Source organism: Rhinatrema bivittatum, chromosome 2 (genome assembly GCF_901001135.1).
Source record: "Rhinatrema bivittatum chromosome 2, aRhiBiv1.1, whole genome shotgun sequence".
Lineage (NCBI taxonomy): Eukaryota > Metazoa > Chordata > Amphibia > Gymnophiona > Rhinatrematidae > Rhinatrema > Rhinatrema bivittatum.
In genome coordinates this window covers 210,330,397-210,352,099 of record NC_042616.1, presented here as the reverse complement: position 1 = coordinate 210,352,099, position 21,703 = coordinate 210,330,397, and the positions used below count along the sequence as shown (strand labels likewise).

The 21,703-nt window shown below is 44.3% G+C and overlaps 1 protein-coding gene across 1 annotated transcript in view; it reads right to left on the bottom strand.

Moving 5' to 3' along the window:
* The window catches only part of GPNMB (glycoprotein nmb), a 60,228-nt gene that overhangs the window by 14,968 nt on the left and 23,557 nt on the right, over positions 1-21,703 (bottom strand). Inside the window, exons 6-8 of the mRNA XM_029589079.1 lie at positions 17,676-18,011; positions 16,453-16,554; positions 9,536-9,638 (exon numbers count right to left, since the gene is read on the bottom strand). Of these exons, the coding sequence (XP_029444939.1) occupies positions 9,536-9,638; positions 16,453-16,554; positions 17,676-18,011 (541 nt within the window). The remainder of the gene's footprint in view (positions 1-9,535; positions 9,639-16,452; positions 16,555-17,675; positions 18,012-21,703) is intronic.

The window sequence follows — 21,703 nt, the reverse complement described above, 5'->3', positions numbered from 1 at the left end:
TCAGATGAATCCAGAACAAGTGGGTTATGCACCTCTACCAGCAGATGGAGACAGAGCAAACTGACGTCAATCTGGAGCAACCAAGAGCACCATCCCTCTGTGGCGCTCAATCCTTCGGATCAATCTGCCCAACATGGGCCATGGAGGAAAGGCATACAGCAACTTGTCTTCCAGCCACTCCTGCACTAAGGCATTGATCCCCCAACGACTTCGGATCTCTCCTGCGACTGAACAATCACAGAACTTTTGCATTGTGAGAAATCACTAGAAGGTCTAGGAATGGGGGACCCCAGCAATCCAGAATCAACTGAAACTTCTCATTTCCTGGGTCCAGGCTCTCCCTGCTGAGAAAATCTGCTCTTACATTGTCTTTTCTTGCTATGTGTGAGGTTGAGATCATCTGGAGATGCACTTCTGCCCATTCCATAAGCTGATCTATTTCCTGCGACACTTGCTGGCTCTTGGTTCCTCCCTGCCGATTGATGTAAGCCACAGTTGTTGCATTGTCCGACATTATCCGGACCAATCGACCCTGCAGCCTGTTGCTGAACTGCAAACATGCCAACCGGATCCCCCTGGCTTCCAGTCAATTGATGTTCCAATGCCTTTGTGCTGTCAGCTCCTGACAGTGAGCTCCCCAACTAAGGAGGCTCGCATCTGTTTTCAGTACTAGTCAGTATGATGGTGCTAGGGAAACTCCCTTCCTGAGATGATTCGCTTGCAGCCACCACTGTAATTGGGAGGAGACGTCCATCGGCAGGAGGAACCAAATCAAATAGTCCTCAGTCTGTGGGTTTCACTGAGACAGCAGGGAGTGTTGAAGAGGACGCATATGCACCCTTGCCCACGGGACCACTTCCAGAGTTGCTGCTATTAAACTAAGTATTTGCAGGTAGGACCATACGGTTGGGCGCAGAGTGTTCAATAACAGATGGAGCTGTGTCATCAACTTCTGAATGTGTGCTTCTGGCAGGAAAATCTTGCACTGCTTCATGTCGAACTGAACCCCGAGGTATTCCAACGCCTGAACAGGCTGAAGACTGCCTTTGGCCAGGTTCACCACCCAGCTGAGCTCCTGCAACAGGGAGATCACCTTGCGTGTCACTCTGCCGCTCTCTACCATCTTTTCTCAATTCTTCTGCCACTACCATCATTACCTTGGAAAAGGTCCTTGGGGCGTTGACCAGGCCAAAGGACAGGGCCCGAAACTGATAATGGTGTCCCAGAACTGCGAACCTCAGAAAGTGTTGATGCTGTAGTCAGATGGGAATATGAAGGTACACCTTGGACAGATCCAAAGAGGTCAGAAATTCCCCCGACTGTACAGCCATTATTATCAAGCGTAATGTTTGCATGCAAAACTGCAGATGATGGTTGACACCTTTGAGATCCAGGATGGGACGAAAGGAGCCCTCCTTCTTGGGCACAATGAAATAAATGGAATATCGACCCGTATTTTCTTGAGATGTGGGCACTGGAACAACAGCCCTCAGACTGAAGAGCCTTGCCAATGTACTTTCCACTGCTTGCTTCTTCTGTGGTGAGTGGCAAGGAAACACCATGAACACGTCCCAAGGAACACTGCAAAACTCCAGTGCATATCCTTCTCGTATCACCTCCAGGACCCATTGATCTGAAGTGATCAAGACACACCTCTGATAGAAAAGAAAGAGGCATCCCCCTATCTCCTATTCTCAGGAGTGGGTCAGCAAACCTTTATTTGTAGGGTCGGGAAGGTCCAGTAACTGAACCTCCACCCCTTCTTGACTGTCGGGGATGAAAGGACTGAGACCTATCAAAAGGTTAAGGTCTCTGAAGGGTCGTTCTCTCTATAGGGATGAAAACGCCTGGATCTAGTAGTATGACCTTTCATGTTAAAAGAGCGAGGCATCTGCTTCTTATCCTCTGGCAAACAAGGAACTGGAGATTTGCCCCCACTTACTGGCCAGCTTTTCCAACTCACTCCCAAAGAATAGCGAGCCTTTAAAGGGCAATTTTGTAAGGTTAGCCTTACGAAATTTCTCAGCCATAATTGATGCCTAGCTGTTACTATGGAAGCCATTCCTCTAGCTGAAGAGCAGACCAAATCACAGCCTGCATCTGCCAAAAAAAGCAGCAGCTGGCCCCATAACTGCCCTGGAGTTAATCCCAGAGCCATCGACTTCTTGGGAGAGAAGCAAACAAGATCGAGCCACCAGGGAACAACAAGAAGTGATCTGCAAGGTCATTGCCACTACATCAAATGCTTGCTTAAGGATAGTCTCAATCCATCTATCATGAGCATCCTTCAAGGCCGCTCCTCCTTCCACGGGAATAGTGGTCTGCTTGGAGACTGCACATACAAGTGCATCTACCTTCAAAAAACGTAAACGCTCTCTTGACACTGGATCCAGAAGGTACAGGCCTTTCAAAACCTGACACCCCCCCCCCCTTTGAAATTAGCCTCTGGGGCTCCCCACTCAAGATCAATTAATTCTTGAATGGCTTCCATCATGGGGAGAAAACAAGAGGCCTTATGCAAGGAAACCAAAATGGGATTTTTCTTCGGCTCAGTCACAGCATCTTCCCCAGGAACTCCGAGCATTTTCAAGGTCTAGGAAATCAGAACTGGTAGTTCATCTTTATGAAAGAACCATAACAGTTCTATACCGTTCTAATCCTGGAGGAATTTTACCATCCTCAAGGGAGTCGAGATCAGCATCATCATCCGTGCCATCCGTACCTCCATTGGGAAGTCCTACTGCTGCTCTAGCAGTACTCCAGTGCTTAACAGTAAGTCCTGGCAAAGTTCCTACCTGAGACTCTGCTCTGGGAGTATTAGAGAGGGCTGAAGATTGCACCTGGAGAAAGGATTGTAATCCCTGGAAAAATTTTACCCACGAAAAGGGAGAAGCATCCAGTCCAGGAGGTACTTGAGACATACTCACTGAGCTACAGTCCCCTGCTGAGGAACCAGTTAGGAGAGTTCCAAAATCAGGCCCTACTCCTGAGCCATCTGCACCCAGGCCTATACCTGGCTGGGAAGAGCCAGGTTTAGCTAAATCAGAAGAAGGCAATTCTCCCTGAGCCTCCCAACAGAGCTGACAGAAGTTAACAGGCATTCCTGGCTGAGATGCCCGAATATGACAGGCATTGCAAAGAGAAAAGTGCTTAGGTTTCTTAGGCACAGGCACCATTATGGCCAACAGTGTGCTTGAGTGGCGGCGTGAAGCATGCATCCAAAAATACTAAGGGTCTGATTTTAAAAAGCATTTACTCGAGCAAAACTGGTTTTTGCTCGAGTAAATACACTTTACTCAAGTAAGTGGGCTTTTCAAAATTGCTACAATATATGCCATTGAATTGTCCATAGGATTTACTCAAGTAAGTGCACTTTACTCAAGTAAATAGCTTTTGAAAATTGCTACGATAGTATGTCACATTTACATGTGTAACTCCTTTGAAAATTACCCCCTAAGTGTTCAACCTAGGTGTCCAAAAATTAGGTGTCCAACACTTAGGTGTCTCATACCTGACCATCCCAATGTCTAGGTGTCCATAAGAACATAAGAAATTGCCATGCTGGGTCAGACTAAGGGTCCATCAAGCACAGCATCCTGTTTCCAACAGAGGCCAAACCAGGCCACAAGAACCTGACAAATACCCAAACACCAAGAAGATCCCATGCTACTGATGCCAGTAATAGCAATGGCTATTCCCTAAGTAAACTTGATTAATAGCAGTTAATGGACTTCTCCGCCAAGAACTTATCCAAACCTTTTTTAAATCCAGCTACATTAACTGCATTAACCACATCCTTTGGCAACAAATTCCAGAGTTTAATTGTGCGTTGAGTGAAAAAGATTTTTCTCCGATTAGTCTTAAATGTGCTATTGAGGAATTAAATAAACATTTGACTGAAAATGGAGGATTGTAATGATTTTATTTTACTTACCAACTGAAATTAATCTCAATAGAAACATAGAAATGACGGCAGAAGAAGACCAAACGGCCCATCCAGTCTGCCCAGCAAATTTCGCACTTTTTTTTTCTCATACTTATCTGTTTCTCTTGGCTCTTAGTAACCTTTTGGTTCTATTTCCCTTCTACCCCCACCATTAATGTAGAGAGCAGTGTTGGAATTGCATCTAAGTGAAATATCTAGCTTAATTAATTAGTTATGGGTAGTAACCGCCGCAATAAGCAAGCTACACCCATGCTAATTTGTTTACCCAGACTATGTAATTCAGTCCTTGTTGGTTGTTGTCTGTACATAGATCCACTTTTCTTCATTCCCCCTGCCGTTGAAGCAGAGAGCTATGCTGGATATGCGTGAAGTATCAGTTTTTCTTCTCCCCTGCCGTTGAAGCAGAGAGCTATGCTGGATATGTGTGAAGTATCAGTTTTTCTTCTCCCCTGCCGTTGAAGCAGAGAGCTATGCTGGATATGCGTGAAGTATCGGTCTTTCTCCCCTGCCATTGAAGCAGAGAGCTATGCTGGATATGCATTGAAAGTGAAGTATCAGGCTTATTTGGTTTGGGGTAGTAACTGCCGTAACAAGCAAGCTACTCCCCGCTTTTTTGTGAACGCAAATCCTTATTTCCACATTTCCTCTTGCCATTGAAGCTTAGAGCAATGTTGGAGTCTTAGAGCAATGTTGGAGTTTCATTAATCATGTGTATGTTTATTGAATAAGGGTATTATCTCCAGGTAGTAGCCGTCATTCCTGCGAGCCACCCACTCTTTATTCACGTCCTCTAGACTTTTTTTGTAGTGCTGCTGCTTCAAGACGCATTTTATACCCATGAACTGCAATATTTTATTTCATTTATAGACTTTAGCAATAGGCTGTTTGGAAGAAAATCCATCTTATATTTCAGACTGTGAGCAAATAACATTAGTAGCATGTCTTGGATGAAGGTGGCCACTGAGGCATTCCCACAATAAGGATAGGATGGGGAAAGATGGAGAGAAACCTGAGGGAAAGAAGCGGAGAACAGGACAGGACCCAGAGACAGAAACAGAGAGGACTCTAAGGGCAGGGGGAGGAAGTGGAGAGGAACCTGGACAAAGCAAGAATATGGAGGGAAACATGAGGGGAGAGGGGAAGGAAGAGAAGGAAAGATACCTGAAAGCAGGGCCGGATTTAAGCATAGTCAACGTAGATGCGTGCCTAGGGTGGCAAATTCTGAAGGCACCCAAAAACTGGACTCCCCTTGCTGTTCTCTGATTTCTGGATGGAGAAACTATCCCTGGCCCTCCGCCTATGGGTGCATTAATCTTAAATCCTCCTCTGTTTGAAAGGTTTAGAGGGGAGGGAAAGACAGAAAGAAGGGGGGCAGAAGAAAGGGATGATGATGCAACACATCTACATCCTCCATTCAAAATCCTCGATCTGCCCATGTTCATCATACTTGGAATTCCATGACGTTTATTCTCTCATGTACAGACAGACTATAAAACTGGATGATTCTGCATCCTGGTCTTGTTTAAGCAGGATGTAGGGCAATTTCTTTTTTAGAAAACCCAAACAGGGCAGTCCTTCCTAAATCACCTGGTCACCCTAACTAGGAGGGAAGCTATGAGGTCATGCCTTGTTGAGTCGCACTTCTTTGTCAAACTGTGAAACACCTAAACTGGACAGTTTCATTTATAGCCACCAGACATTGCACTTGGGGAAAATGGGCAAATTCAGTGTTTCCCAAAATTATACTGCACTTCTGACGCAACACAATTGTGAAAAATTGCACATCAGAAGCAGTTCTGGGCTTTGTTACAGCTCTGAGTAAAATCACATTTTTTTCTCAGGCCCACAATTTTTTTTTACTATTCTATAATGAGTACAAAATTTCATACTATTTTTAGGGTACAGTTAAAACCAACTAATTTCTAAATTTTCTGACTGTGATCATTAATCTATGATAAGAGAATTTTCACTTTGTGGCATATTATGAATCAAGTACCTGGAATATATCAATGTTTGTGTTATTTATTTGTTGACTAGGAGATCCTGGCTGAAGCCTGTAGTTCTGTTCTGTTCTAATGCTGATACACCACCTTTCTTCAAAGAATATCATTGACAAAACAACAAAACATACATTTAAAAATGATAAAGTAAAAACTACACTGTCAGGCAAACTAAAAGAAAAAAAGTTCTATTGCAGATTACTGATTACCTTTTTTTTTTTCTTTCTTCCACTCCCTCTTTGTCTCCATAGCTAGTAGAATTTGTCTGTTGCCAGAAATATAGTGCAAGATTTACTCTGACATAGAAGACTGTAGTTTCTTATAACCAGCGATTACAAGAAAATGGATTTACAGTAATATAAAAAAGGGAGTGGACTAGAAACATAGAAACATAGAAATGACGGCAGAAGAAGACCAAACGGCCCATCCAGTCTGCCCAGCAAGCTTCACACATTTTTTTCTCATACTTATCTGTTTCTCTTAGCTCTTTGGTTCTATTTCCCTTCCACCCCCACCATTAATGTAGAGAGCAGTGATGGAGCTGCATCCAAGTGAAATATCAAGCTTGATTAGTTAGGGGTAGTAGGGGTAGTAACCGCCGCAATAATCAAGCTACACCCATGCTTATTTGTTTTACCCAGACTATGTTATTCAGCCCTTATTGGTTGTTTTTCTTCTCCACTGCCGTTGAAGCAGGGAGCTATGCTGGATATGCGTGAAGTATCAGTTTTTCTTCTCCCCTGCCGTTGAAGCAGAGAGCTATGCTGGATATGCGTGAAGTATCAGTTTTTCTTCTCCCCTGCCGTTGAAGCAGAGAGCTATGCTGGATATGCATTGAAAGTGAAGTATCAGGCTTATTTGGTTTGGGGTAGTAACCGCCGTAACAAGCCAGCTACTCCCCACTTTGTGAGTGCGAATCCTTTTTTCCACATTTCCTCTTGCTGTTGTAGCTTAGAGCGATGTTGGAGTCGCAGTAACCATGTGTATGTTTATTGAATAAGGGTATTATCTCCAGGCAGTAGCCGTCATTCTGGCGAGCCACCCACTCTTCATTGACGGCCTCTTGACTTTATGGATCCACAGTGTTTATCCCACGCCCCTTTGAAGTCCTTCACAGTTCTGGTCTTCACCACTTCCTCTGGAAGGGTATTCCAGGCATCCACCACCCTCTCCGTGAAGAAATACTTCCTGACATTGGTTCTGAATCTTCCTCCCTGGAGCTTCAAATCGTGACCCCTGGTTCTGCTGATTTTTTTCCTAAGGAAAAGGTTTGTCGTTGTCTTTGGATCATTAAAACCTTTCAAGTATCTGAAAGTCTGTATCATATCACCTCTGCTCCTCCTTTCCTCCAGGGTGTACAGATTTAGATTCTTCAATCTCTCCTCATATGTCATTTGATGAAGACCTTCCACCTTTTTGGTCGCTCTTCTCTGGACCGCCTCCATCTTGTCTCTGTCTCTTCGGAGATACGGTCTCCAGAACTGAACACAATACTCCAAGTGAGGTCTCACCAAGGACCTGTACAAGGGGATAATCACTTCCCTTTTCTTACTCGATATTCGACCATGTGAGGTTAGGTCCTGGTCACTAGAAATTGCCCATAGGAAAATGTTCTGGGATGTCACTTAACCTTTACCTTTGGGTTATGGTGAGGAGTCATTGTGGCATTGTGATTTATTAACAGGGTTTACTATATTCTTTTAAAAGGAGTGTTATGAAGGAGAACCACCAGGAAGAGCTTCCTTGGAGTCAGTATAAGTTAGTGTTCAGAGACGGAACTGGTCTTCTCTCTTTCAGGCCCATTCAGTAAAGTCCGCGGGAGAGCCAGTGCTTCGAGGCGAGCATCCGCTCTCCCGACATGCGCCCAGGCACCTCTCCTGGGCGCACGATTCTTTATTTAAATTAGGGCCTGCTTATTGGCAGAAGTGGCGGCTGTCAGCAGGTCTGACAGCCAACGCTTAATTTTACCGGCGTCGGTTGTCAAACCTGCTGACAGCCACGGGTTTGGAAAACGGACGCCACCACAGTTGAGCGTTCATTTTCCAACCCGCGGGCAGATTTTTTTTTTTTTTAATTCTTGGGGCCTCCGACTTAATATCGCTAGGATATTAAGTCAGAGAGTGTACAGAAAAGCAGTTTTTTCTGCTTTTCTGTACACTTGCCCGGTGCCATCTGAAATTAACTCCTGCCTTTGTGCAGGCGTTAATTTCTGAGAGTAAAATGTGCAGCTTGGCTGCACATTTTATTTTCTGTATTGCGGGTGACTAACTAATAGGCTTATCAACATGCATTTGCATGTAATGAGCGCTATTAGTTTCGGGGGGGGGAGGTTGGCTGCGCGTTTTCCATGCGCTATTACCCCTTACAGTATAAGGGGTAATAATAGCGCGTCAAAAACACACAGCTGAGCGCACCTTTCTGTATCGGCCTGTTTGTGATTTAACTTGTAGATTGCTTAGCAGTACAGAGCTCTCACAGCTGTCCACAAAAGGGCCAGGCGTGGTAGACCAGTGAAACAATACTGGGCTTCTGGGCGGTGGTTTATAGATCACAACAACCTTACAGGAATATCCACTGCAACAAGTGAACTATTCCTATGGGGCTATGACTGAGAAGAATTCGGTGTGAGAAGTGAATATCAGCTGCCATGAGGAAGAATGGGAAGTATTTTGAAACTTTGCTATTTAACTGAAGTTTTGGAGAAAGAATGTTTTTTTGTTTTGTTATTGATGATTTGGTGCCTATGAACCTTCATTTAATCAGTGAATTTTTAATTCTTCTGACAGCTGGAATCCCCGGAATTTTGAAAATTAAGGTTTTGTTGCTTGAGGACACCTTAATCCCAAGGCATGGGTTCATGAGAAGCATTTTTAGGTGACAGAAGAGTGGAGCTGAAGATTTGGGATTTAAAGAGGTACAGTCAGAGGGGGGATCACAGAAGGGGAACGAGTGTTTTATGGAATGTTCCCTATCCAGCTTGAGAAATACAGCCCTGCCACTGTGCCAGGTTCACTACATTATCTACGTGGCCATTATGTGTTTTTTAATGAACCTATGAGAGACTGGTGTTTAGCTGACAGACGTCAGAAACTCTTATTTTTATGGTCCATGAAAGGGGCTAAAAAGAGAATTCACATTATGCATTCAAAACAAATTTTGAAAAATGTTTTCTTGCTGTGTTAAACAGCGGCCTCTAAGCAATTGTAGAGTCCAAATTTTGCACCCATAGGCAGAGGAGATTTTAAATGATTCAGTTATGTCAAATATTTCCTCCAAACCTTAATAATATTTAAAAACAGTAATTTTCCAACAAGTCAAGTCAGAGCAATCTCACAGCTTTTCACAGTGCAAATTGACAGCGTTACCTGCTTTTATTACTCCTTTTTGGCCCGGCAGTTTCCTTTTGCTCCTATGGACTTCTAGCTCATTCAGAACCAACCTCTGTTGCTTTGCGCCACATTGAACCTTTGTTCATAATTATTCAGGTTTTTACTTCTGTGCATCCTAGACATTGTGTCATATGTATAACATAAATGCAAATTATTCACTTCCAGAGTTTATGAAAAACAGATTAAAGATGGTTCCGTACCTCCCTTGGCAGGATATAACAAAATCAACCATGGAGTTCTCAAATTCTGCTGTTGGCACTTGAATGTTTGTCATCTGAATAATGTTCACTTCTAAAATACCCTCTAGCAAGAAAAAAAAATAAAAAGTTGTGAATCTACATAGTCATGATTCCTTTTTAAACATTTCTACATGTTCACTACCACAGCATCACTGACGATACCTTAAAAAGTATTGTAATCTCGCTCGGAAAGGTCAATGACTGGTTAGCTCGGTGGTAGTCACTCCCAACTTTGACCAGTTTTTGACCCTCAAGAGCGGGGAGTGAACACCATTGGGATATCTCCTCTGGAAGACAGAACAATAAGATCCTATAATGCCACGGTAAGTTCAGTGGGAGGTGAAGGATGCAGCTCCATTCCCAGAAATGGCAAATCCTGCAGAGTAAAGGCTACCTTCTAGAGCAGGGGGGTAGGCAACTCCAGTCCTGGGGTGTCGCAAACAAGTCTGGTTTTCAGGATATCCACAATGAATATGCATGAGGTATTTGCATATACTGCTTCCAATGAATGCTTATCTATCTCATGCATATTCATTATGGATGTCCTAAAAACCAGACCTGATTGTGGCACTTCAGGATTAGACCAAGGTAGGCCATTCCAGTCTGAGTGACACAAATAGGTCTGGTTTTCAGGATATCCCCAATGAATATGCATGAGATATTTGCATACAACGGAGGTGATACATGCAAATATATCTCAAGCATATTCATTGGGGATATCCTGAAAACTAGACCTGTCTGAAGCATCCGTAGACTAGTGTTGCCTTCAGCTGATTTAGACAGAGGAGTAGAGAGAAGAAAGATGTGTAGATGGTCAGGAAGAGATATGGCAGGAGATAGTATGATGCAGACCCTGCTCCAGGATTCTGCATTAGTAGGGTTTTGAAAATGCACTCGCCCACTTGCACGGCGTGAATATATTTTCTCAGGTGGTGAGACGGCCTGGGTAGAAGGAGATAGCAAAAGCATCCTCAGTCCTAATCAGGGCTTGAGAATGAAGGAAGAGGCAATAGGGCCTGGGAGGAGAGAAAATGAGAGGATTGCAGTGGGGAGGTCTGAGGGGGAGAGAGAATCAAGAGGAAAACAGATGGAGAGAGCATAAGGGGAAAGGGAAAAGTAGAGAGAATGAGAATAAAAGGTGACTAAGGAGAGAGGACTGTACTTGGGTGGGTGGGGAAGGGGGGAGAAGAGAGTTAAAGGGCTGAACTGGGGCAGGACATTGCACTCACAATGTACTCCTACCGCTGCTGGTCCCTCCTCACAAAGAACCACCTAATTGATGGGGGTGGGGAGACAGGAGGAAGGAGTACATAATGAAATCATTTCATCTTTGGTGAGTGTGTAGTAGAGGATGGGGAAGAAGAAGAGGGAATAACATTAAAGAGAGGGTGTAATGGCCACCTAGGCACCCAGAAGCTCTACAGTTTTAGATGATGTAGTCTAGGGTCTCCAAATTTTGTCCTTGATTGCCATAACTCAGCTTTTCAGGATTTCCACCATGAATATTCATGAGCTCTATCTGCATACAGTGGAGTGGTACATGCAGATTTCATCATATTCATTGTGGTAATTCTGCAAATCCAACTGGGTTGCAGCCCTTGAAGAACGAGTTTGGGGATCCCTGATCTAGACCAGTGTTTTCCAACCCTCTCCTGGAGTCACACCTAGCCAGTCAAGTTTTCAGGAATATCACAATTAATATGCATGAGATAGATTTGCATATATTGGAGACAGTGTATTCAAATCTACTTCATGCATATTCTTTGTGTCAGTCTTGAACATCCGACTGGCTAGGTGTTCCTGCAGGATAAGGGTTTCCCAACCCTCTACTGGAGGTACACCTAACCAATCGAGTTTTCAGGATACCTAATGAATATGCATGAGAGAGATTTGCATACACTGGGTCTGCGTTGCATGCAAATCTATCTCATGCATATTCATTGTGGCAATCCTGAAAACCTGATTGAATAGGTGTGACTCCAGGAGAGAGGGCTGGAAAACATTGACTTAGACTGAGATGCAATCTGTGCAAATTTCATATCTAGAAATGTCCAGGATTTTGTATCATGAGGATATATAATTAGAACAATGTTTCAAAGGTACACTTTTAGCTATTTATTTCTAAGCATGTGTACGTCATATAAGGACAATTTACCAGCACCGCAGTACTGATTTACAGATTTATTTGGATCCATCAGCTTCTCCTGCTCCCTTGGGCTTTAAGCTTAATCAGAATTGTTTTGTTTTTTTTACTGGGGTTACAGCATCGTGACCCTTTATTTGCAACTGCAGGGGTTCTTTCCCCACCCCCACCATTTCTAATTTCACTGATGTAGCCCATCTATCATACTGACAATCCTTGACCAGGAGCCACAGATCATGGCTTGCTCTGGAATGTAGTCTGAGTGTTGCTGTGGAGCCATGGATAGGACTTCCTCGACCTATTATCACTACTCAGGGCATTGTGAACACTGCTTTTATGACATCCTAATCCAGGGCAATGAGCAGAAGCAAAGGTCAGGAACTGAACCGGAATCCCTCAGCCCCTCCCCCATCAGTGTGCAGCATTGCCACTGATCCATTAGGCCAAGTACATACAACAGAATTATAAAAATACAGACCAGTAGTTCAGTAAGTTGATAAAGCAATCAAGATGTTCACTGGGGGTCTGTGTGAGTCACCCATGTGAATGTTTGCATAAAATTTAGCTCCAAACTAGGGAGTTTCCTATGAACTGAAGAGAACATTTGTAAAGATCACATAGGCGCATGACTCTTTGATCTTAGTGAGAGCTTCAGTAATTCCCAGATTCCTGGTCTCATACATTTATTTTGCCTAGTCAACATTTCAAGGTGAAATTCCACTAATGACCTCATCTCAGCAGCTTCTCCAATTATGTAACATTTCTATAGTGCTACTAGCTATAGGCAGCACTGTACAGATGCACATAAGAGACAACCCCCTGCTTCATGGAGCTTACAAGCCATTCTGTCCCTATAATGAAAAAATCTCAGAACAGTTATTGGCTACGTGCACATTTTGTCATCCATTTATAATGTCTGACATAAGACATGCCACTAAATATGTCCGTTTACAGGGAATTGTTTATTAAAAAACAAAACAAAACAAAAAAAAAAAAGACAGTGATGGATCTCCCAAGAAGGAGCCTTTAAAATCACTAGGAGGTCCCCTAGAGAGGATTCGGGGGTGACTATTTGGCTTCCACTTGGGTGTTACTGTTGAACTTGAGGAATGAAGAGGGTGTTCTTATACTCTCAGTTACAGCTTAAGTTCACTTTTATGGAGAATGTGGTATACTGAATAGCCACTAGATGGCATCATGTATGGTAAAATTACACAATGCCTTTGTATTGAGTAAAATGTGGGAAGAGTGGTTAATGGTCCATAATGGAAAATGTCTCCTTTAAGAAGGCTGGGGAGAAAGGTCCTGTAGAGGGAGTTTTCTGCAGTAGGTAATGCTGGGAGGAGCTGGCGGACCCCACCTGGGGAATGTGTTCAGTGGGTGTGGCCTCTCTTCTGACAGGGCCCTGCAGGGGGGTGACCCCAGGCAGAGAGGAGTTTCTCCTCAAGGGGATCCAACCTGAGTTTGGGGGGTGGATGAGAGTCCGGAGGTCCCACGGTCGGTAGGAAACAATAATGTGAGAAAGTCTCAGAAGAGTGAGAGCCAGGGACACTGTGGAAATCCCTTGCTGATGCTAGGAAGGGTGCTGGGAAGCAAACGTTGAACAGTTACAGAATTTCCTACGGGCACTGAAGAGGACCACTATGTGTCCAGTGAGTGAGCACTAATGCATCTTAAGTGGTACACTTTGACCTTAAGGACTGTGAGAACCATGGTCTTCTATGACAAAGGAGGAATCGTGTCCGGAGTGAGAAGAAATTGAGTTTCCTTTAAACTGCTGAACTGGAGAGTAGAACATTATCCTCAAGTAGTTTTCCTAACCAAAGGAAAGGCGTACATAATTGTTAAAAAGCTAGTACAGGGGTGGCCAACTCCGGTCCGCAAGAGCCACACACAGACCAGGTTTCCAGGATATTCACAATGAATATGCATGAGATAAATTTGCATATAATGTTGGCAGAGCATGGAAATCTCTCTCAGGCATATTCATTGGGGATATCCTGGAAACCTGACCTGTTTGTGGCTCTTGAGGATTGGAGCTGGCCACCCCTGAGCTAGGAGGATATCCTTAACTGGATTCTTGCAACCGCTGCAACCTAGCAATGGAAGCCTATGAAACCCTGGTCAAATCATATATTCTACTTCTGAAATACAAAGTTTGTTTGTTGGAATATATCTTAGAGTGGGTCCCTATTTCGTTGCCTGTCGTGATATTGCCAGGGACAAAGGAGTATATTACTGTCCATTTGACCAAAATGATAAGGTGGATGATGAAATAAGAGAAATTTGGCAGTGCAGTAATAATTGGAGTTTTCAATTATCCCAGTTTTGACTGGGATAATTGTAACATCAGGACATGCTAGAGACATAAAGTTCCTGGATGGAATAAATGACTGCCTCGTAGAGACATTGGTTCAGGAACCAATGAGAGAGGGAGCTATTTTAGATTTAATCCTTAGTGGAACACAGGATTTGGGACGAGAGGTAACGGTGGCGGGGCCACTTCAGTCCTGGATTTGTCAATAGGCACCCTAGGCCTGTGCCGGGGGCAGCAGAAACCTAGGGGAAGAGCAGGCTGGCTGAAGATTTAGGGGTAGATTTTATAAATTTACGCGCGCACGCGCGCGAACAAACGTACACTGGATTTTATAAGATACGCGCGTATCTTATAAAATCCGGGATCGGCGCGCGCAAGGGGGTGCACATTTGTGCAACTTGCGCGCGCCGAGCCCTGCGCGCGCTGCCCGTTCCCTCCGAGGCCGCTCCGAAATCGGATCGGAGTGGCCTCGGAGGGAACTTTCTTTCTACCTCCCGCACCTTCCCTTCCCCTGCCTAACCCACCCCCCCCCGGCCCTATCTAGACCCCCCCTACCTTTATCGGAAAAGTTACTACTGCCTCCGGGCAATAGTAACTTACTCGCACCAGCACGGCAGGCCCCAACACATATATGTTATACCGCCCCTTTTTGCAAGCCCCGGGACTTACGCGTGTCTCGGAGCTTGTGCGCGCCGCCGAGCCTATGCAAAATAGGCTCGGCGCGCGCAGGGGGGGTTGGGGGTAGGTTTTCTGGGGGTACGCGCGTATCTTACGCGCGTACCCCCAGAAAACCTACCCCTTACTGCCTTTCAGTTGTGCTGAATCTCATTCAGCAGAGAGCAGCCCTCTCTTTCCTGATCCAGCAGGGAACATGAGAGCCTGCAGCAGGGGGGTCATTTTAGGGAGACTAGGTGTAGCTGAATATAGATCATTGGAGGGTGGGAAAAGAGGCTGGGGGATAAAAGGGGATTGGCTAGGAGCGTAGGTCTGTGTATAAGGGAGGAGGAATTGTGTGTGTGTGTGTCTGTGTGTGTGTATCTGTGTCATATTGGGTGGGACGTTAGAGAGAGAGATGCAAGGAGGAGCAGGATTGGAGTATGGCAGGGACACCTCTCCTTCCTACTCACTGCAATTCAAATCCTCCCTCCCTTGATCTTGGATTCTATCTCCCAGATCCTGGAACCTCTTTTCCTTCCTCTCTCTTCTCTCCAGATCCTGAATCCCACTCCACAACCCTTCCTACTCCCTCCTTCCCTTCCTTAATCCAAGATCTTTTCTCTCTCTCTCCTCTTACCCACTAGATTCCTAACCTTTCCCATCTCCCATCCCTAGTCCTCTTTCCTTTTCACACTTCTCCCCCCCTTTCTCCTCACCCCATTTCTGGATTCCCCCCCCCTCCCTATCTCCTCTCTGTACTGATACTTGAGATCAGTTTTCTTTACTCAATAAAAATATTAAATTATACTAATCGTAGTGTAAAGCTACTTTATTTTTATAATGTAATATAAAAAAATGGAAGTGTTTGCCAAATTGCTTCTGAATTTTAAAATGTTTGCCACAACAAAATCTACCCCTGAGCTGCCACAGGAAGCTAGAGGACTGTGCCTTAGATCTTCTGCTCCCTCTTGTCCACCAAACCCTAATTCCGTCACTGGGCTGCTTGGCAATAGTGATCATAATATGATCAAATTTGAATTAATGACTGGAAGGGGGGCACGCAAGTAAATCTACAGCTCTAGCACTAAACTTTCAAAAGGGAAACTTTGATAAAATGAGGAAAATAGAAAAAAACTGAAAAGCGCAGCTGCAAAGGTTAAAAGTGTTCAACAGGCATGGACATTGTTTAAAAATACAATCCTAGAGACGCAGACCAGTTGTATTCCATGCATTAAGAAAGGAGGAAGGAAGGTAAAACAATTGCCAGCATGGTTAAAAGGAGAGATGAAAAAGCTATTTTAGCCAAAAGATCTTCATTCAAAGATTGGAAGAAAGATCCATCTGAAGAAAATAGGGAAAAGCATAAGCATTGCCAAGTTAAATGTAAAACATTGATAGGACAGGCTGAGAGACAATTTGTAAAGAAGTTGGCTTTAGTGGCAAAAACTCATAATAAATATTTTTTTAAATATATTCAAAGCAGGAAGCCTTTTAAATGATCAAGGGGTTGAAGGGGCAATTAAGTAAGATAAGCCATTGTGGAAAGACTAAATTAATTCTTTGCTTCGGTGTTTACTAGCGAGAATGTTGGGAGGATACGAAAAGGTTGATGTTAAAATCTCAGTATATGAGATAATCTTGCCATATTAGATCTTAGGTAACTGTTAACTGTAAACGTGTTACATTTGCACAACCTCACTGCTTCCCATGGCTTTGCCCAACTCGCTATAGTAAGCACTGCAATTTCACATAAACACTTACCTACGATGGTGATTGTGGTATTGTAATATCCATATCGATAGATCAAGCAGCTGTCTTCAGCCTCTGGGGACACAGGAGTTGTAGGAAGAATGCTTGCATTGGCTGGAAGAAACACTCGTTATATTTAGTGAACTTTGACCTATTCATGATACTCTTAGGAGACTATGATGGAACTTGTGCAAAGTGATTCTTTTACACAGCGGACACTAGAAAGTCTGGATACTATCATCTTGGGGATATTTTCCTGGATAGATATCAGTTTAGACAGCAAAAAACAGAAAACTGCAAGTCAAGAGAGTAAAAAAGAAAAGAAAAGAAAGAAAGCAGTCTCTGCTATCAAGTTCCTGGATCTTGTTAAAAGCAACAGTGTGTAGCAAAGAGTCTCACCGTGAAAGTGAGAGAGTGTGGGGTTCCTTACACGTTCCCTGCTCTGTAACTTGCAGGCCAGGCGGGCCTTGCTTTCTAGCCGCTTACCAGCAGCAATGTTTAGCTCAGGCTGTGCCCTCCTTGACCCTGTTATTTGCCAGACTAACAATGTTATAAGCGAGGAGAATGCAGCATGAGTGGCATAATCCATTGTGACCAAGCAGCAACAGAGGATCAGGAAGTAAGAAATTGGGTAGAGGAGACTCAGAAGTCTTGGAACAGGGACATGCCCGGGACTCAAGGGCCTTCTTGTCCATAAAGTGATTTTTTTTGGAGCATAGGGGGTGCATTAAACACCATGGGTTGGCTGGCCTGACAAAGACCAAACAGGAAGGCGGTTCTCTAGGATAAAGGAGTGTTCAACTGTTGCAGCAGCCCTGATCGCCAGACTGCAGGTGTGTGACAGAAGCCATGCGCACAGTGAATCCCAGAGTAAATGGTTGTCAAGTGCTCTGGTGGGGATAAAAGAAAGTTTTTGTAAAAGAAAAAATGTAGATGCAGATCCCACTAGATACACCACGTACCCTGCTCACGTCTCTCCAAGTACTAGACGTATGTTGTAAACCAGGACTGGTTGCCAGACAAGTCCTGCTGCAGTTGGATGGAAATGAGCAGTTGGAAAAAGCTTTCACATGACAGGACTAGGCCCTGCTCATCCCGCCAAGACTTGTGAGTTGCAGGCTTTGGCATAAAGAATTTCACAGGGTTAAAATATTTGTTGATTCTAGATTTAGGGAATGATGCAGCTCTTTTACTTCTTCTTCAAACCGCACCAGAAAAAAAGACTGAACTCTCACCTGCTGTAGTGTTCCTGGTGGTAGGGATGGTCACTGTGGGTACGGCTGGAGTGGGAGTAACTGGGTGACAAGGTCCAGGCACAGCCGCCTTCACTGTCAGATTAAGGCTAAAGTTTCCCAGCAGGGTGTAGGTATGAGAAATCAGGGGATTGTTTGATACAAAGGATCCACTTCCATCCCCAAAGTTCCATTTATAGGAGATGGCAGACGTATTCAGGTACTTGCTGGGATCATGGATCCTGACATCAAACATAATGGGAGAGTCCTTGATAAAAATTCCATCGGAAGCATTGCGATCATTCTTCTGGGATATGTTGACATAGAAGGGAATTTGATCTGCAACAGAAAAATAAAGCTGGCAACTTATTGGCTACTCGTTTCAAAAGTGATATGCACTCTACTAGTGAAAAGTGCCTAGTAATGCTCGGGTAGTCTGGTCTATAACAACCTGTGTGTATGGGGGGGGGGGGGGGGGGGTATATGCCTCTGTGTGTGTGTGTGTGTGTGTGTGAGTGTGAGTGTATCTGCCTGTGTGTGCCTGGGCTTGGCGGAGCCTGTGTGTGTTTCTGCCTGTGCCTCTGTGTATGTGCCTGCTTGTGCCCTTGCGTGTGTGTGTGTGCACGCCCGTATGTATGTCCCTGTGCCTGCCTGTGTGTGCACCTGTGAATGTTTACCTGTGCCTATGTGTGTCTATGTGTGTTTGTGTGTGTGCCTGTGCCTATCTGTACATGTACCTGTGCCTGCTTGTATGTGTGCATGTTTATTTGTGTGAGCCTGTGTGTGTGTCTTTCTACCTGTATGTGTGCGTAACTGTGTGTGGGTACGTATGTGACAGAGCTTTGCAGATAGAGCATATTGTCTTTGCACAGTGCAACTTCCACTGTTCAGGTAGCCACAGACAGACACAACACTGTGAATGACTGACCAACTGACACAACACTGACCTGCGAGAGTCTGAATTTGTCAGATCTCAGAAAATAAACAGAGTTAGGCCTGGCTAGTACCTTGATGGGAGACCACCCAGGAAGACCAGGTGCTTTGGAATGCAGAAGGGAATGGTCAACTATTGCAGCAGTATGCTGACAAGAATGTCATGGTCTCGGTGGTAAGGCTGTGATCACATTTCTGTGATGAAGGTACTTAGTATCTCTACCGCTACTGTAAACTTATCACAGAATCTCTTGATACTAAAAAGTAAGGCTGATAAGTGTATCCGAGGTGAGAACCCAGCATCATAGACCTGATGGCCATGACTGAAGTCTCCTTCTCTGCTCACAGACCTCAAGATTTTTTGGAGTAGGAATACTGTAAGCACCGAGATAGGACATGGGGGAAAAAGTAGGCCCCTTGCATTGATGTTCGGTGTTGGACATTAACTAAGGGCCTGCTTTACTAAGGCTTTTCTCCCATTTTTCGTCTATGGGAAAAATGCTCTGTAAATAGGCCCCTTAGTTTCCTAAATCTAGGTGAATGAACTGCATCCCTAAATGTAGAAACCCAGATTTAGATACATTTTCAGCCATACATTTAGGTACCTGTGTTTTGCTAAACATTCCCCTAAATTTAGGCACCTACAACTTAGGGGCCTAAGTGAAGTGCTTGGTATTTTATGACAACGCATCTCTCTCCCCACATGAATGATTTTGCGTGGCACTGTGTACACTCATGGTGCTGCATTAATATGGATTATGAGAAGGCATAGTGGACTTGAAGGAAGACAGCAGAAGGCAGTTCATTCATTTCCAACAATTTGCTAAAGCCAGTCTATGGTAAGTATTTTAGCCTCCAGTGTCCACGTCGGTAATGCTGATAAAAACCACAGACTAAATTTGAAACTTCTCTTGCCGATTCAATTTGCCAGTTCACCTATTTCCCTTGTTTAAAAGTGTTTTTGTGTGTGTGTGTGTGTGTGTGTGTGTGTGTGTGTGTTAAGGATATGTGTCAGCCCAAGAAATTAGAGTAGACCCCCAAATGTTTTTCGTTTTTCATATGCTCACTTCCCGCTAGCTTTAGACTTGTGCCTGGGGTATAAAAGGGGCGCTCTGAAGCCACGTAGGGGATCAAACACGTTTTTCCTGAATGCTCTGTTTTTTTGCTGTCTCATTTGTGCCTAAAGCTCAGTGTCTTTGCTCTCTCACTGCTTCTGAAGAGTGATACTCTTTATGAGTCCCAGAAAAATATTCAGAAGCAAACAATGCCTTAAGAGCCTCTTCTCTGAAGCATTAAAAAAAAAAAAAGAGCTAAAGTTCTGAAGCTTCATCTTTAGGTGATCCACTGAAGTTCTGGATTAATTTTACTAGCAGAAACTCGAAACCCTGCCTCGAAAAGGCTGAATTTGTTTCCTGGTACCATTGATATTCCTAGCTGAATGTAGGCCTACTGTCAGAGACCTGCGGACTGTGGTTAAGGTGGCTTGAGAATCGCCTGGGTGGGGAGGGGGGAAAACCCCACTCTGTGATCGGATCCAGATTCCCACCAGACAGGGCAGCCAGCAGGGTAGCAGTGCCCTGTCAGACCCACCCTCCCTTAAAGGCTCAGGAATGGGCTGGCAGCATGCAGAGCCTTACAGAATCCACTGCTGGCCCACCCCTCTGCCTCTGAGGGGACAGGTTCAACGTGATGCTACTGCTCGGGCTGAGAAGCAGTTAATAGAGAGCGAGAGCGCGAGGGCTGCCCCTTGGAGGAAAAGCCTCTTTTTATTTTGACACTTCCTCCAGGGGTGGGGGTGACCACCCCCTCCCCCCCTTTCTCATCTACCACATCCATTGAAGGGCACATCCCTTCCCTGACAAGTTATATTCAGCCATTTTAACAGTTTGATTTGCTAAATGTGGTCAAATGAACTATAAGATCTATTATTTACCATTTACTGGGGTCTTCAGCTATTTCCCTTAATAGCTGCTCTGAACATAAGGCAAATTTTGAAAGCCCTCCGTGCACCAAAGCCAGGAGATTATGCACAGAAGTCGGGCCGGCGTGTGCCTCACAGATTTTAAAAGGCGCCCGAGTACGCGTGGATCTCCTGGGACGTGTACAAACTTTTTTTTTTTCGAAAAAAGGGGCAGGGTGTGGGCATGGGTGTTCCTGGATTGTGAATGAAACTAGCGTGTAAATACTTATGCGCACAGGCACGCACCGGGATCCCCTACCACTTAACTTTACTACTGCTAAGGATGGCGTGTAAGTAATAAAATAAAGAAATCTAGGCTAGTCAGTGGGGTTTTAAGGGTTGGTGCTAATATAGAGCAGTGGCACGTGCTACATTATTCTAAATATCAGTCTTTGTCTTTCTTGGATCTGTCGCTGCCTCTCTAGTTCTTATTCTTTCGTCTTCTTTTTTAGTGCTTTAAATCTCATGCAAAACAGCACTCAGGAGCTGGTTTAGTCCGCCCTTCTGTCCAGATACACAATAACTTCCAGGAGAATTCACCGATTGGGTCCACGGTTGCAGTGGGGAGGGGAGGTATGAGTTAGGCACCTACATGTTGACAATGACCTCTCAATATGAGGACTGCTTGGTTTTTACAATAGAATCAAAATTTGAAAAGGGCCAGAAATTCCATGCATAAACTTGATTTTCACTTCTGTCCTTGCTTGTTCTAATATAACACGGGTTCCCAACTCTGGTCCTTAAGAACCACAAACATGTCTGGCTCTCAGGATATCCACAGTGAATATGTATGGATATCCTGAAACCCAGAACTATTTGTGGCTTTGGAGGACTGGTGTTGGCCACCCCTGAAATACAATTTCACTTCCAATGTTTGGACACATTGCGCACATTTTTTAAAATTCAAGGTGTGCCACACCCCTTCCTATTGGTTAAAAATCTCTTCCCCCTTCTTTGTTCAAATTAAAGCCAGGTTTTACAGATAGTGTGAATTCTGGAAAGGATCAGCTGAGCAATGCCCTGATTTTCATCAATTCCTACTGAGGGAAGTGGCTAAGTAGGAGCTTTTAAACATTTTAAAGCCTAATATTTCTCTCCCTCCTGGCCCCCGGATTAAAAATAACTCAGAATAAACTGG